Source organism: Callionymus lyra, chromosome 1, assembly GCF_982586985.1.
Source record: "Callionymus lyra chromosome 1, fCalLyr1.hap1.1, whole genome shotgun sequence".
NCBI classification, from domain to species: domain Eukaryota; kingdom Metazoa; phylum Chordata; class Actinopteri; order Syngnathiformes; family Callionymidae; genus Callionymus; species Callionymus lyra.
In genome coordinates, this window is record NC_141818.1 from 50,088,464 (window position 1) to 50,103,949 (window position 15,486).

The 15,486-nt window shown below is 42.9% G+C and overlaps 1 protein-coding gene across 5 annotated transcripts in view; it reads right to left on the bottom strand.

Annotated features, from left to right (window-relative positions):
• Window positions 1-2,507: 2,507 nt before the first annotated feature.
• wdfy3 (WD repeat and FYVE domain containing 3) overlaps window positions 2,508-15,486 on the bottom strand; it is a 102,988-nt gene continuing 90,009 nt past the window's right edge. For 3 of the 5 annotated variants that reach the window (XM_087811685.1, XM_087811667.1, XM_087811650.1), the window contains 2 exons: window positions 4,464-4,661; window positions 2,508-2,820 (listed from right to left, as the gene is read on the bottom strand). In XM_087811685.1, coding sequence (XP_087667811.1) covers window positions 2,700-2,820; window positions 4,464-4,661 — 319 coding nt within the window. In that variant the 3' untranslated portion in view covers window positions 2,508-2,699. The remainder of the gene's footprint in view (window positions 2,821-4,463; window positions 4,662-15,486) is intronic. The other 2 variants (XM_087811676.1, XM_087811658.1) reach the window with 1 other exon arrangement.

The following is a 15,486-nucleotide window of genomic DNA, read 5'->3' on the forward strand; positions in this document are numbered from 1 at the left end:
TTGCACACACTGTAGTAACGCAGTCTAATACGAGACCACCAAAAATGATCCGGGACTTTATTTTGTCTCTTTTTTTCTTTAAACCTCACGATAATAAACTTTCCAGAAAGAATACAAAAGTCCGCGCAGCGTCACACGATCTCCGCCTGTACACAAATCTGTCAGTCGCTCCCAAAAAGAAACAAAAAAACATGTACAATGCACTGACACAGAAAGTCAGCTGTGTTAATAGACATGCAACAAGTAACAAAACTTGCTGAAATCATCATAAAAAAAACAAAAAAAACAACTAAAATCAGTCAAAATTGCATAAATACTTTGTACAGTTCATTGTTCTGCTGTGACTGAGACACGACTGCGATCAAAAGGTCTGAAGGTGCAAAGTAACGGGAGCAGGATTGCACGAGAACTTACAGTACGAGTGAAGATGGGGACGGAGGAGGAGCAGAGAAGAAGAAGCCGGACAGAAAAAAAAGAAAAACCTCGGGTCACTATCTTCAACTTCATGGAACCCGGTCGAGATAAAAGGTGTAATTTGAAGTGAGATTCTGGTCCGAGTGACTCAGACCTGGATGGACTTTGGACCCTAAACTCTTAACTGATCTCTGGACTCGTTCGACAGCTCTTCTTATTTCCTGCTGACGTCATCGTTTATTCAATCATTTCAATCAACATTTACTTTTGAACACGTTGCATTTCCGTGAAAGCTCTGTATCAATAAAGTTAATTCGAATTCAAAGTGACACAATAGTTTCAGGGACAAAGTTGTCGCGGACGACGATCATAAAACACTCGACTAAAGCATCAACGCAGGTCATTTAAAGATGATGTAAAATTAATCTTTACGCACAAATGTTTTGACTCAAATTAATTAAAAACAACATGAAAAAAGATGATTTTATTTACTTTTTTTCCATATTTTAACAAATAAACTGCTATATTTTAAAAAACAAACTGATTCTCAGCACAACCTGAACCTGCATGTGTGAATATAAATGTGTGGACTTTCACGTTTGACTGAACTTAATATAAAATATAAAAATAAATGACTACAGTTCGTCGCACTTCAAAATACACCCTTGACCACTAGGGGGCGGACTTTAAAAACCAGCAATTAATATTACGTTGAGCTTTTGATTCCTGCTCACACGAGTGTGTTCGTGTTGCTCTACTAATGCTTTCGTTTACTGAATAAAAAGTCCCTTTTTTAAAAAATAAATGCACAATAGAAACCTTGACGAAATAAGGCGGAAGAAGAAGCGAAGACATGTTTTACCTCAAATTATTTCTCACAGAAGTCGAACCCAAAAAAAAAAAAAGAAATCTCTGCAGACAAACGAACGCCATGATATGGTTTTAAAATAAACAGCAGCAACGACGACGACGACTCGCCACGATGGAAACAAAATAAAAATAAAAAATTGATTTTAGGAACAAAAGAAAATAGTCGTTCTCTGGCTTCGCGCCGCGGGAAAGGAATCACACTTGTAAACGATAAAAAAAGATCATAAAGTAATTTGCATAACTAGATCCACTAGTGACGATAATTATTGACATTCGTTTCCTCCCGTCGTGACATTTAAAGCGGGAGGTTGTTAGTCACGACACTATGTTACACTTTTAAATATTGATCACTTCTTCCTCCTCAGAGTTAAAAAGGCTGTTATACTTATTTACATATAAACAATTGGAGATATCGGGAGGCGGTTAAGTCATGCTAGTTTTGTGCCCCCCCTCGTTTACGAGGTGCTGACGGAGGCGTCTTTTTATTTCTGATCCACCTGCTCGGTCTGTACATGTGGGTGTGTGAGTTACGCTGAGAGAGGTCGTCAGAGGTCGTCAGAGGTCGCTCGACGCCGTCAGAGGTCGCTCCACGCCGTCAAAGGTCGCTCGACGCCGATAGAGGTCGCTCGACGCCGTCAGAGGTCGCTCGACGCCGATAGAGGTCGCTCGACGCCGTCAGAGGTCGCTCGACGCCGATAGAGGTCGCTCGACGCCGATAGAGGTCGCTCGACGCCGATAGAGGTCGCTCGACGCCGATAGAGGTCGCTCGACGCCGTCAGAGGTCGCTCGACGCCGTCAGAGGTCGCTCCACGCCGTCAGAGGTCGCTCGACGCCGTCAGAGGTCGCTCCACGCCGTCAGAGGTCGCTCGACGCCGTCAGAGGTCGCTCCACGCCAACAGAGGTCGCTCGACGCCGTCAGAGGTCGCTCGACGCCGTCAGAGGTCGCTCGACGCCGTCAGAGGTCGCTCGACGCCGTCAGAGGTCGCTCCACGCCGTCAGAGGTCGCTCGACGCCGTCAGAGGTCGCTCCACGCCGTCAGAGGTCGCTCCACGCCGTCAGAGGTCGCTCGACGCCGACAGAGGTCGCTCGACGCCGTCAGAGGTCGCTCGACGCCGTCAGAGGTCGCTCGACGCCGACAGAGGTCGCTCGACGCCGACAGAGGTCGCTCGACGCCGTCAGAGGTCGCTCGACGCCGTCAGAGGTCGCTCCACGCCGTCAGAGGTCGCTCGACGCCGACAGAGGTCGCTCGACGCCGACAGAGGTCGCTCGACGCCGTCAGAGGTCGCTCGACGCCGACAGAGGTCGCTCCACGCCGTCAGAGGTCGCTCCACGCCGTCAGAGGTCGCTCGACGCCGACAGAGGTCGCTCGACGCCGTCAGAGGTCGCTCGACGCCGTCAGAGGTCGCTCCACGCCGTCAGTTCTTGCCGCCGTCCTCGGCTCCTCGCTCGTGCTGCAGGTTGTAGTAACAGTTCTGACACACTCGCACCGGCGACGAGATCTTCAGGCGCTTGATCTCCGACTGGAAGCGACTGCACCTGCGGGGGCGAGGAGACAGGGGGCGCAATTCAGCGTTGGGTTGACAAACACCGGCTTGTTGTTGAGCAAGAGTAGATTTGACTTTAGTTCCAACGCTTTATATTCATGTTTTTTTCAACAAGGCTTAACAAGTTAACGTCTTATTTTTAAAGTTCCTCATCATGACCTTGTCTTCAACTTATGACTTCATAAAGTTGAAATCTGGGCGAACGAGAGGTTACGAGAGTCCATGATGACGCAACAATGGCTTCACTCCTCAAGCCAGCTGTAATCACACCCCGCTTTGTTTATACAACACGTCCCTTGGAGCCGGAGACTTCCGGGATTGATGGCGTGCGGTGACAAACCTTCAGGCTTGACCAATCACAGCAGAGTGGGCGTGGTTATGGAAAAGGAGATTTCATCTTTTCAGTGGGCGGGGCTTAACTTTATGCTATTTATATTCATGACCTACGATGGATCGTTGGAATCTTTATGTTGTTACTTCTTCAAAACAAATCAATAATTGATTCATGTGGATGAGGTAGACTTACAAAATGTAACTTAAGTAACTAGTTACTTTGAAAATAACAAGAAACCTACAGTAACTGAGTAACCTTTGAAAAAAGTAACTACCGTATTTTCCGGACTATAAGTCGCAGTTTTTTTCATAGTTTGTCCGGAGGTGAGATTATACTCTGGAGCGATTTATGTGTGAAATTATTAACACATTATTAGCGGTATATCATTTCACATGTTATTTTCACACTAAACCACCAGAGGGCGCTCTAGGCCTGTGTTGATAATTTCGACGTAGAAGAGGAAGCATCTTCTACCTCCGGAGTTAGTTAGTTGTTTAAAAGTGACACGAGGATGAAGAGTTATTTGCAGTTACACGGATGGTTTGGTAAACTTGTTAGTTATTGATGCTATAGTTCTCTGAATAACTCTTCATATGTTATGTTAACATACCAGGTTCTCACTTCATGTAACGTAACGTAACATTATTCTGTTGTTGCCTCTAGTTTTATTTTAAATTCTCTTTCAAGATCACATGTCTGTTCTTGGTGTTGATTTTATCAAATCAATTTCCCCCAAAAATGCAACTTATACTCCAGTGCGACTTGTATATGTTTTTTCCTTCTTTATTATGTATTTTATGTCTGGAGCGACTTATAGTCCGGAAAATACAGTAGTAATGTAACTAAGTTACTATTTTAAAGTAATTTGCCCAAAACTGATGATCAGGATTTTGTTCATTTTGTTTCATTTTCCACCGGATAATAATGAAACCCTGGCAGTGACAATAATCTTGGTATTTGCTTTTTTAAAATATTATTCAAGTGAGATTTACACTAAAAATGTGTTATTGACAAATGCTTATCAAAACAAATGGTTTGACAGCCAAGAGCAGGTGTCAGAACGAACTTACGTCAAAGTGCACTTTACTCTACATTTGATTCATTATTACATTTTGAAAGCTATGCATTTCATCTATTAATCAGAAAAATCGCAATAAAAATCAAAAACACTGCCGAACCCATAGTTTTAACCTCATTTTGTTTATTATTTACACACTAACCAAATCAGAAATGATTCATTCATCGACACCAACTAAGAGAGAAACATGTTTCAAAGATGAAACCCAAGATAAGTGTCTTACTTCTGGCAGAAGAGCTGCCCACAGTTCCTGCAGTGGTGGCGTCGCTCCGTGAGCGAGAAGCGAACCGTGCAGCCGGAGCAACTGTCCACCACCTCGTCCTTCACCCAGTGGTCGGCGGCCGAGCGACCGGGCTGATCGCTGACGGACCAACTGAAGACTCGACCGCGACCGTCGCCCACCAGGATCTTACTGTGGTCCCTGAGAAGAAACAGGAGTCAGGATCGATTGCTCATGTCTGTTACGACTGAAACACTCTCTGTGTATCTGTTGCTCATGTCTGTTACGACTGAAACACTCTCTGTGTATCTGTTGCTCATGTCTGTTACGACTGAAACACTCTCTGTGTATCTATTGCTCATGTCTGTTACGACTGAAACACTCTCTGTGTATCTGTTGCTCATGTCTGTTACGACTGAAACACTCTCTGTGTATCTGTTGCTCATGTCTGTTACGACTGAAACACTCTCTGTGTATCTATTGCTCATGTCTGTTACGACTGAAACACTCTCTGTGTATCTATTGCTCATGTCTGTTACGACTGAAACACTCTCTGTGTATCTATTGCTCATGTCTGTTACGACTGAAACACTCTCTGTGTATCTGTTGCTCATGTCTGTTACGACTGAAACACTCTCTGTGTATCTGTTGCTCATGTCTGTTACGACTGAAACACTCTCTGTGTATCTATTGCTCATGTCTGTTACGACTGAAACACTCTCTGTGTATCTATTGCTCATGTCTGTTACGACTGAAACACTCTCTGTGTATCTATTGCTCATGTCTGTTACGACTGAAACACTCTCTGTGTATCTGTTGCTCATGTCTGTTACGACTGAAACACTCTCTGTGTATCTGTTGCTCATGTCTGTTACGACTGAAACACTCTCTGTGTATCTATTGCTCATGTCTGTTACGACTGAAACACTCTCTGTGTATCTGTTGCTCATGTCTGTTACGACTGAAACACTCTCTGTGTATCTGTTGCTCATGTCTGTTACGACTGAAACACTCTCTGTGTATCTGTTGCTCATGTCTGTTACGACTGAAACACTCTCTGTGTATCTATTGCTCATGTCTGTTACGACTGAAACACTCTCTGTGTATCTGTTGCTCATGTCTGTTACGACTGAAACACTCTCTGTGCATCTGTTGCTCATGTCTGTTACGACTGAAACACTCTCTGTGTATCTGTTGCTCATGTCTGTTACGACTGAAACACTCTCTGTGTATCTGTTGCTCATGTCTGTTACGACTGAAACACTCTCTGTGTATCTATTGCTCATGTCTGTTACGACTGAAACACTCTCTGTGTATCTATTGCTCATGTCTGTTTCGACTGAAACACTCTCTGTGTATCTATTGCTCATGTCTGTTACGACTGAAACACTCTCTGTGTATCTATTGCTCATGTCTGTTACGACTGAAACACTCTCTGTGTATCTGTTGCTCATGTCTGTTACGACTGAAACACTCTCTGTGTATCTGTTGCTCATGTCTGTTACGACTGAAACACTCTGTGTATCTATTGCTCATGTCTGTTACGACTGAAACACTCTCTGTGTATCTGTTGCTCATGTCTGTTTCGACTGAAACACTCTCTGTGTATCTATTGCTCATGTCTGTTACGACTGAAACACTCTCTGTGTATCTATTGCTCATGTCTGTTACGACTGAAACACTCTCTGTGTATCTGTTGCTCATGTCTGTTACGACTGAAACACTCTCTGTGTATCTGTTGCTCATGTCTGTTACGACTGAAACACTCTCTGTGTATCTATTGCTCATGTCTGTTACGACTGAAACACTCTCTGTGTATCTGTTGCTCATGTCTGTTACGACTGAAACACTCTCTGTGTATCTGTTGCTCATGTCTGTTACGACTGAAACACTCTCTGTGTATCTGTTGCTCATGTCTGTTACGACTGAAACACTCTCTGTGTATCTATTGCTCATGTCTGTTACGACTGAAACACTCTGTGTGTATCTGTTGCTCATGTCTGTTACGACTGAAACACTCTCTGTGTATCTATTGCTCATGTCTGTTACGACTGAAACACTCTCTGTGTATCTGTTGCTCATGTCTGTTACGACTGAAACACTCTCTGTGTATCTGTTGCTCATGTCTGTTACGACTGAAACACTCTCTGTGTATCTGTTGCTCATGTCTGTTACGACTGAAACACTCTCTGTGTATCTATTGCTCATGTCTGTTACGACTGAAACACTCTCTGTGTATCTGTTGCTCATGTCTGTTACGACTGAAACACTCTCTGTGTATCTATTGCTCATGTCTGTTACGACTGAAACACTCTCTGTGTATCTATTGCTCATGTCTGTTACGACTGAAACACTCTCTGTGTATCTATTGCTCATGTCTGTTACGACTGAAACACTCTCTGTGTATCTGTTGCTCATGTCTGTTACGACTGAAACACTCTCTGTGTATCTGTTGCTCATGTCTGTTACGACTGAAACACTCTCTGTGTATCTATTGCTCATGTCTGTTACGACTGAAACACTCTCTGTGTATCTATTGCTCATGTCTGTTACGACTGAAACACTCTCTGTGTATCTGTTGCTCATGTCTGTTACGACTGAAACACTCTCTGTGTATCTGTTGCTCATGTCTGTTACGACTGAAACACTCTCTGTGTATCTGTTGCTCATGTCTGTTACGACTGAAACACTCTCTGTGTATCTGTTGCTCATGTCTGTTACGACTGAAACACTCTCTGTGTATCTATTGCTCATGTCTGTTACGACTGAAACACTCTCTGTGTATCTGTTGCTCATGTCTGTTACGACTGAAACACTCTGTGTATCTATTGCTCATGTCTGTTACGACTGAAACACTCTCTGTGTATCTATTGCTCATGTCTGTTACGACTGAAACACTCTCTGTGTATCTATTGCTCATGTCTGTTACGACTGAAACACTCTCTGTGTATCTGTTGCTCATGTCTGTTACGACTGAAACACTCTCTGTGTATCTATTGCTCATGTCTGTTACGACTGAAACACTCTCTGTGTATCTATTGCTCATGTCTGTTACGACTGAAACACTCTCTGTGTATCTATTGCTCATGTCTGTTACGACTGAAACACTCTCTGTGTATCTATTGCTCATGTCTGTTACGACTGAAACACTCTCTGTGTATCTGTTGCTCATGTCTGTTACGACTGAAACACTCTCTGTGTATCTATTGCTCATGTCTGTTACGACTGAAACACTCTCTGTGTATCTATTGCTCATGTCTGTTACGACTGAAACACTCTCTGTGTATCTGTTGCTCATGTCTGTTACGACTGAAACACTCTCTGTGTATCTATTACTCATGTCTGTTACGACTGAAACACTCTCTGTGTATCTATTGCTCATGTCTGTTACGACTGAAACACTCTCTGTGTATCTGTTGCTCATGTCTGTTACGACTGAAACACTCTCTGTGTATCTATTGCTCATGTCTGTTACGACTGAAACACTCTCTGTGTATCTGTTGCTCATGTCTGTTACGACTGAAACACTCTCTGTGTATCTATTGCTCATGTCTGTTACGACTGAAACACTCTCTGTGTATCTGTTGCTCATGTCTGTTACGACTGAAACACTCTCTGTGTATCTATTACTCATGTCTGTTACGACTGAAACACTCTCTGTGTATCTATTGCTCATGTCTGTTACGACTGAAACACTCTCTGTGTATCTGTTGCTCATGTCTGTTACGACTGAAACACTCTCTGTGTATCTATTGCTCATGTCTGTTACGACTGAAACACTCTCTGTGTATCTGTTGCTCATGTCTGTTACGACTGAAACACTCTCTGTGTATCTATTACTCATGTCTGTTACGACTGAAACACTCTCTGTGTATCTATTACTCATGTCTGTTACGACTGAAACACTCTCTGTGTATCTATTGCTCATGTCTGTTACGACTGAAACATTCTGTGTATCTGTTGCTCATGTCTGTTACGACTGAAACACTCTCTGTGTATCTGTTGCTCATGTCTGTTACGACTGAAACACTCTCTGTGTATCTATTGCTCATGTCTGTTACGACTGAAACACTCTCTGTGTATCTGTTGCTCATGTCTGTTACGACTGAAACACTCTCTGTGTATCTGTTGCTCATGTCTGTTACGACTGAAACACTCTCTGTGTATCTATTGCTCATGTCTGTTACGACTGAAACACTCTCTGTGTATCTATTGCTCATGTCTGTTACGACTGAAACACTCTCTGTGTATCTGTTGCTCATGTCTGTTACGACTGAAACACTCTCTGTGTATCTATTGCTCATGTCTGTTACGACTGAAACACTCTCTGTGTATCTGTTGCTCATGTCTGTTACGACTGAAACACTCTCTGTGTATCTATTGCTCATGTCTGTTACGACTGAAACACTCTCTGTGTATCTGTTGCTCATGTCTGTTACGACTGAAACACTCTCTGTGTATCTATTGCTCATGTCTGTTACGACTGAAACACTCTCGGTGTATCTATTGCTCATGTCTGTTACGACTGAAACACTCTCTGTGTATCTGTTGCTCATGTCTGTTACGACTGAAACACTCTCTGTGTATCTGTTGCTCATGTCTGTTACCACTGAAACACTCTCTGTGTATCTGTTGCTCATGTCTGTTACGACTGAAACACTCTCTGTGTATCTGTTGCTCATGTCTGTTACGACTGAAATACTCTCTGTGTATCTGTTGCTCATGTCTGTTACGACTGAAACACTCTCTGTGTATCTGTTGCTCATGTCTGTTACGACTGAAACGCTCTCTGTGTATCTGTTGCTCATGTCTGTTACGACTGAAACGCTCTCTGTGTATCTATTGCTCATGTCTGTTACGACTGAAACACTCTCTGTGTATCTATTGCTCGTGTCTGTTACGACTGAAACACTCTCTGTGTATCTGTTGCTCGTGTCTGTTACGACTGAAACGCTCTCTGTGTATCTGTTGCTCGTGTCTGTTACGACTGAAACGCTCTCTGTGTATCTGTTGCTCATGTCTGTTACGACTGAAACGCTCTCTGTGTATCTGTTGCTCATGTCTGTTACGACTGAAACACTCTCTGTGTATCTGTTGCTCATGTCTGTTACGACTGAAACACTCTCTGTGTATCTGTTGCTCATGTCTGTTACGACTGAAACACTCTCTGTGTATCTATTGCTCATGTCTGTCAAGACCGAAACACTATCTATTGCTCATGTCTGTTACGACTGAAACACTCTCTGTGTATCTATTGCTCGTGTCTGTTACGACTGAAACGCTCTCTGTGTATCTATTGCTCATGTCTGTTACGACTGAAACACTCTCTGTGTATCTGTTGCTCATGTCTGTTACGACTGAAACACTCTCTGTGTATCTATTGCTCATGTCTGTTACGACTGAAACACTCTCTGTGTATCTGTTGCTCATGTCTGTTACGACTGAAACACTCTCTGTGTATCTGTTGCTCATGTCTGTTACGACTGAAACACTCTCTGTGTATCTATTGCTCATGTCTGTTACGACTGAAACACTCTCTGTGTATCTGTTGCTCATGTCTGTTACGACTGAAACACTCTCTGTGTATCTATTGCTCATGTCTGTTACGACTGAAACACTCTCTGTGTATCTGTTGCTCATGTCTGTTACGACTGAAACACTCTCTGTGTATCTGTTGCTCATGTCTGTTACGACTGAAACACTCTCTGTGTATCTATTACTCATGTCTGTTACGACTGAAACACTCTCTGTGTATCTATTACTCATGTCTGTTACGACTGAAACACTCTCTGTGTATCTGTTGCTCATGTCTGTTACGACTGAAACACTCTCTGTGTATCTGTTGCTCATGTCTGTTACGACTGAAACACTCTCTGTGTATCTATTGCTCATGTCTGTTACGACTGAAACACTCTCTGTGTATCTATTGCTCATGTCTGTTACGACTGAAACACTCTCTGTGTATCTGTTGCTCATGTCTGTTACGACTGAAACACTCTCTGTGTATCTATTGCTCATGTCTGTTACGACTGAAACACTCTCTGTGTATCTGTTGCTCATGTCTGTTACGACTGAAACACTCTCTGTGTATCTATTGCTCATGTCTGTTACGACTGAAACACTCTCTGTGTATCTGTTGCTCATGTCTGTTACGACTGAAACACTCTCTGTGTATCTATTGCTCATGTCTGTTACGACTGAAACACTCTCTGTGTATCTGTTGCTCATGTCTGTTACGACTGAAACACTCTCTGTGTATCTGTTGCTCATGTCTGTTACGACTGAAACACTCTCTGTGTATCTGTTGCTCATGTCTGTTACGACTGAAACACTCTCTGTGTATCTGTTGCTCATGTCTGTTACGACTGAAACACTCTCTGTGTATCTGTTGCTCATGTCTGTTACGACTGAAACACTCTCTGTGTATCTGTTGCTCATGTCTGTTACGACTGAAACACTCTCTGTGTATCTATTGCTCATGTCTGTTACGACTGAAACACTCTCTGTGTATCTATTGCTCATGTCTGTTACGACTGAAACACTCTCTGTGTATCTGTTGCTCATGTCTGTTACGACTGAAACACTCTCTGTGTATCTATTGCTCATGTCTGTTACGACTGAAACACTCTCTGTGTATCTGTTGCTCATGTCTGTTACGACTGAAACACTCTCTGTGTATCTATTGCTCATGTCTGTTACGACTGAAACACTCTCTGTGTATCTGTTGCTCATGTCTGTTACGACTGAAACACTCTCTGTGTATCTATTGCTCATGTCTGTTACGACTGAAACACTCTCTGTGTATCTGTTGCTCATGTCTGTTACGACTGAAACACTCTCTGTGTATCTGTTGCTCATGTCTGTTACGACTGAAACACTCTCTGTGTATCTGTTGCTCATGTCTGTTACGACTGAAACACTCTCTGTGTATCTATTGCTCATGTCTGTTACGACTGAAACACTCTCTGTGTATCTGTTGCTCATGTCTGTTACGACTGAAACACTCTCTTTGTATCTATTGCTCATGTCTGTTACGACTGAAACACTCTCTGTGTATCTATTGCTCATGTCTGTTACGACTGAAACACTCTCTGTGTATCTATTGCTCATGTCTGTTACGACTGAAACACTCTCTGTGTATCTGTTGCTCATGTCTGTTACGACTGAAACACTCTCTGTGTATTTATTGCTCATGTCTGTCAAGACCGAAACACTATCTATTGCTCATGTCTGTTACGACTGAAACACTCTCTGTGTATCTGTTGCTCGTGTCTGTTACGACTGAAACGCTCTCTGTGTATCTGTTGCTCATGTCTGTTACGACTGAAACACTCTCTGTGTATTTATTGCTCATGTCTGTTACGACTGAAACACTCTCTGTGTATCTATTGCTCATGTCTGTCAAGACCGAAACACTATCTATTGCTCATGTCTGTTACGACTGAAACACTCTCTGTCTATCTGTTGCTCGTGTCTGTTACGACTGAAACGCTCTCTGTGTATCTGTTGCTCATGTCTGTTACGACTGAAACACTCTCTGTGTATTTATTGCTCATGTCTGTTACGACTGAAACACTCTCTGTGTATCTATTGCTCGTGTCTGTTACGACTGAAACGCTCTCTGTGTATCTGTTGCTCATGTCTGTTACGACTGAAACACTCTCTGTGTATCTATTGCTCATGTCTGTTACGACTGAAACACTCTGTGTATCTATTGCTCATGTCTGTTACGACTGAAACACTCTCTGTGTATCTATTGCTCATGTCTGTTACGACTGAAACACTCTCTGTGTATCTATTGCTCGTGTCTGTTACGACTGAAACACTCTCTGTGTATCTGTTGCTCATGTCTGTTACGACTGAAACGCTCTCTGTGTATCTGTTGCTCATGTCTGTTACGACTAAAACACTCTCTGTGTATCTGTTGCTCATGTCTGTTACGACTGAAACACTCTCTGTGTATCTGTTGCTCATGTCTGTTACGACTGAAACACTCTCTGTGTATCTGTTGCTCATGTCTGTTACGACTGAAACACTCTCTGTGTATCTATTGCTCATGTCTGTTACGACTGAAACACTCTCTGTGTATCTATTGCTCGTGTCTGTTACGACTGAAACGCTCTCTGTGTATCTATTGCTCATGTCTGTTACGACTGAAACGCTCTCTGTGTATCTGTTGCTCATGTCTGTTACGACTGAAACACTCTCTGTGTATCTATTGCTCATGTCTGTTACGACTGAAACACTCTCTGTGTATCTATTGCTCATGTCTGTTACGACTGAAACACTCTCTGTGTATCTATTGCTCGTGTCTGTTACGACTGAAACACTCTCTGTGTATCTATTGCTCGTGTCTGTTACGACTGAAACACTCTCTGTGTATCTGTTGCTCATGTCTGTTACGACTGAAACACTCTCTGTGTATCTGTTGCTCATGTCTGTTACGACTGAAACACTCTCTGTGTATCTATTGCTCATGTCTGTTACGACTGAAACGCTCTCTGTGTATCTGTTGCTCATGTCTGTTACGACTGAAACGCTCTCTGTGTATCTATTGCTCATGTCTGTTACGACTGAAACACTCTCTGTGTATCTATTGCTCGTGTCTGTTACGACTGAAACACTCTCTGTGTATCTGTTGCTCATGTCTGTTACGACTGAAACGCTCTCTGTGTATCTGTTGCTCATGTCTGTTACGACTGAAACGCTCTCTGTGTATCTGTTGCTCATGTCTGTTACGACTGAAACACTCTCTGTGTATCTGTTGCTCATGTCTGTTACGACTGAAACACTCTCTGTGTATCTGTTGCTCATGTCTGTTACGACTGAAAAACTCTCTGTGTATCTATTGCTCATGTCTGTCAAGACCGAAACACTATCTATTGCTCATGTCTGTTACGACTGAAACACTCTCTGTGTATCTATTGCTCGTGTCTGTTACGACTGAAACGCTCTCTGTGTATCTATTGCTCATGTCTGTTACGACTGAAACACTCTCTGTGTATCTGTTGCTCATGTCTGTTACGACTGAAACACTCTCTGTGTATCTATTGCTCATGTCTGTTACGACTGAAACACTGTGTATCTATTGCTCATGTCTGTTACGACTGAAACACTCTCTGTGTATCTATTGCTCATGTCTGTTACGACTGAAACACTCTCTGTGTATCTATTGCTCGTGTCTGTTACGACTGAAACACTCTCTGTGTATCTGTTGCTCATGTCTGTTACGACTGAAACACTCTCTGTGTATCTGTTGCTCATGTCTGTTACGACTGAAACACTCTCTGTGTATCTATTGCTCATGTCTGTTACGACTGAAACGCTCTCTGTGTATCTGTTGCTCATGTCTGTTACGACTGAAACGCTCTCTGTGTATCTATTGCTCATGTCTGTTACGACTGAAACACTCTCTGTGTATCTATTGCTCGTGTCTGTTACGACTGAAACACTCTCTGTGTATCTGTTGCTCATGTCTGTTACGACTGAAACGCTCTCTGTGTATCTGTTGCTCATGTCTGTTACGACTGAAACGCTCTCTGTGTATCTGTTGCTCATGTCTGTTACGACTGAAACACTCTCTGTGTATCTGTTGCTCATGTCTGTTACGACTGAAACACTCTCTGTGTATCTGTTGCTCATGTCTGTTACGACTGAAACACTCTCTGTGTATCTATTGCTCATGTCTGTCAAGACCGAAACACTATCTATTGCTCATGTCTGTTACGACTGAAACACTCTCTGTGTATCTATTGCTCGTGTCTGTTACGACTGAAACGCTCTCTGTGTATCTATTGCTCATGTCTGTTACGACTGAAACACTCTCTGTGTATCTGTTGCTCATGTCTGTTACGACTGAAACACTCTCTGTGTATCTATTGCTCATGTCTGTTACGACTGAAACACTGTGTATCTATTGCTCATGTCTGTTACGACTGAAACACTCTCTGTGTATCTATTGCTCATGTCTGTTACGACTGAAACACTCTCTGTGTATCTATTGCTCGTGTCTGTTACGACTGAAACACTCTCTGTGTATCTGTTGCTCATGTCTGTTACGACTGAAACGCTCTCTGTGTATCTGTTGCTCATGTCTGTTACGACTGAAACACTCTCTGTGTATCTGTTGCTCATGTCTGTTACGACTGAAACACTCTCTGTGTATCTATTGCTCATGTCTGTTACGACTGAAACACTCTCTGTGTATCTATTGCTCATGTCTGTTACGACTGAAACACTGTGTATCTATTGCTCATGTCTGTTACGACTGAAACACTCTCTGTGTATCTATTGCTCATGTCTGTTACGACTGAAACACTCTCTGTGTATCTATTGCTCGTGTCTGTTACGACTGAAACACTCTCTGTGTATCTGTTGCTCATGTCTGTTACGACTGAAACACTCTCTGTGTATCTGTTGCTCATGTCTGTTACGACTGAAACACTCTCTGTGTATCTATTGCTCATGTCTGTTACGACTGAAACGCTCTCTGTGTATCTGTTGCTCATGTCTGTTACGACTGAAACGCTCTCTGTGTATCTATTGCTCATGTCTGTTACGACTGAAACACTCTCTGTGTATCTATTGCTCGTGTCTGTTACGACTGAAACACTCTCTGTGTATCTGTTGCTCATGTCTGTTACGACTGAAACGCTCTCTGTGTATCTGTTGCTCATGTCTGTTACGACTGAAACGCTCTCTGTGTATCTGTTGCTCATGTCTGTTACGACTGAAACACTCTCTGTGTATCTGTTGCTCATGTCTGTTACGACTGAAACACTCTCTGTGTATCTGTTGCTCATGTCTGTTACGACTGAAACACTCTCTGTGTATCTATTGCTCATGTCTGTCAAGACCGAAACACTATCTATTGCTCATGTCTGTTACGACTGAAACACTCTCTGTGTATCTATTGCTCGTGTCTGTTACGACTGAAACGCTCTCTGTGTATCTATTGCTCATGTCTGTTACGACTGAAACACTCTCTGTGTATCTGTTGCTCATGTCTGTTACGACTGAAACACTC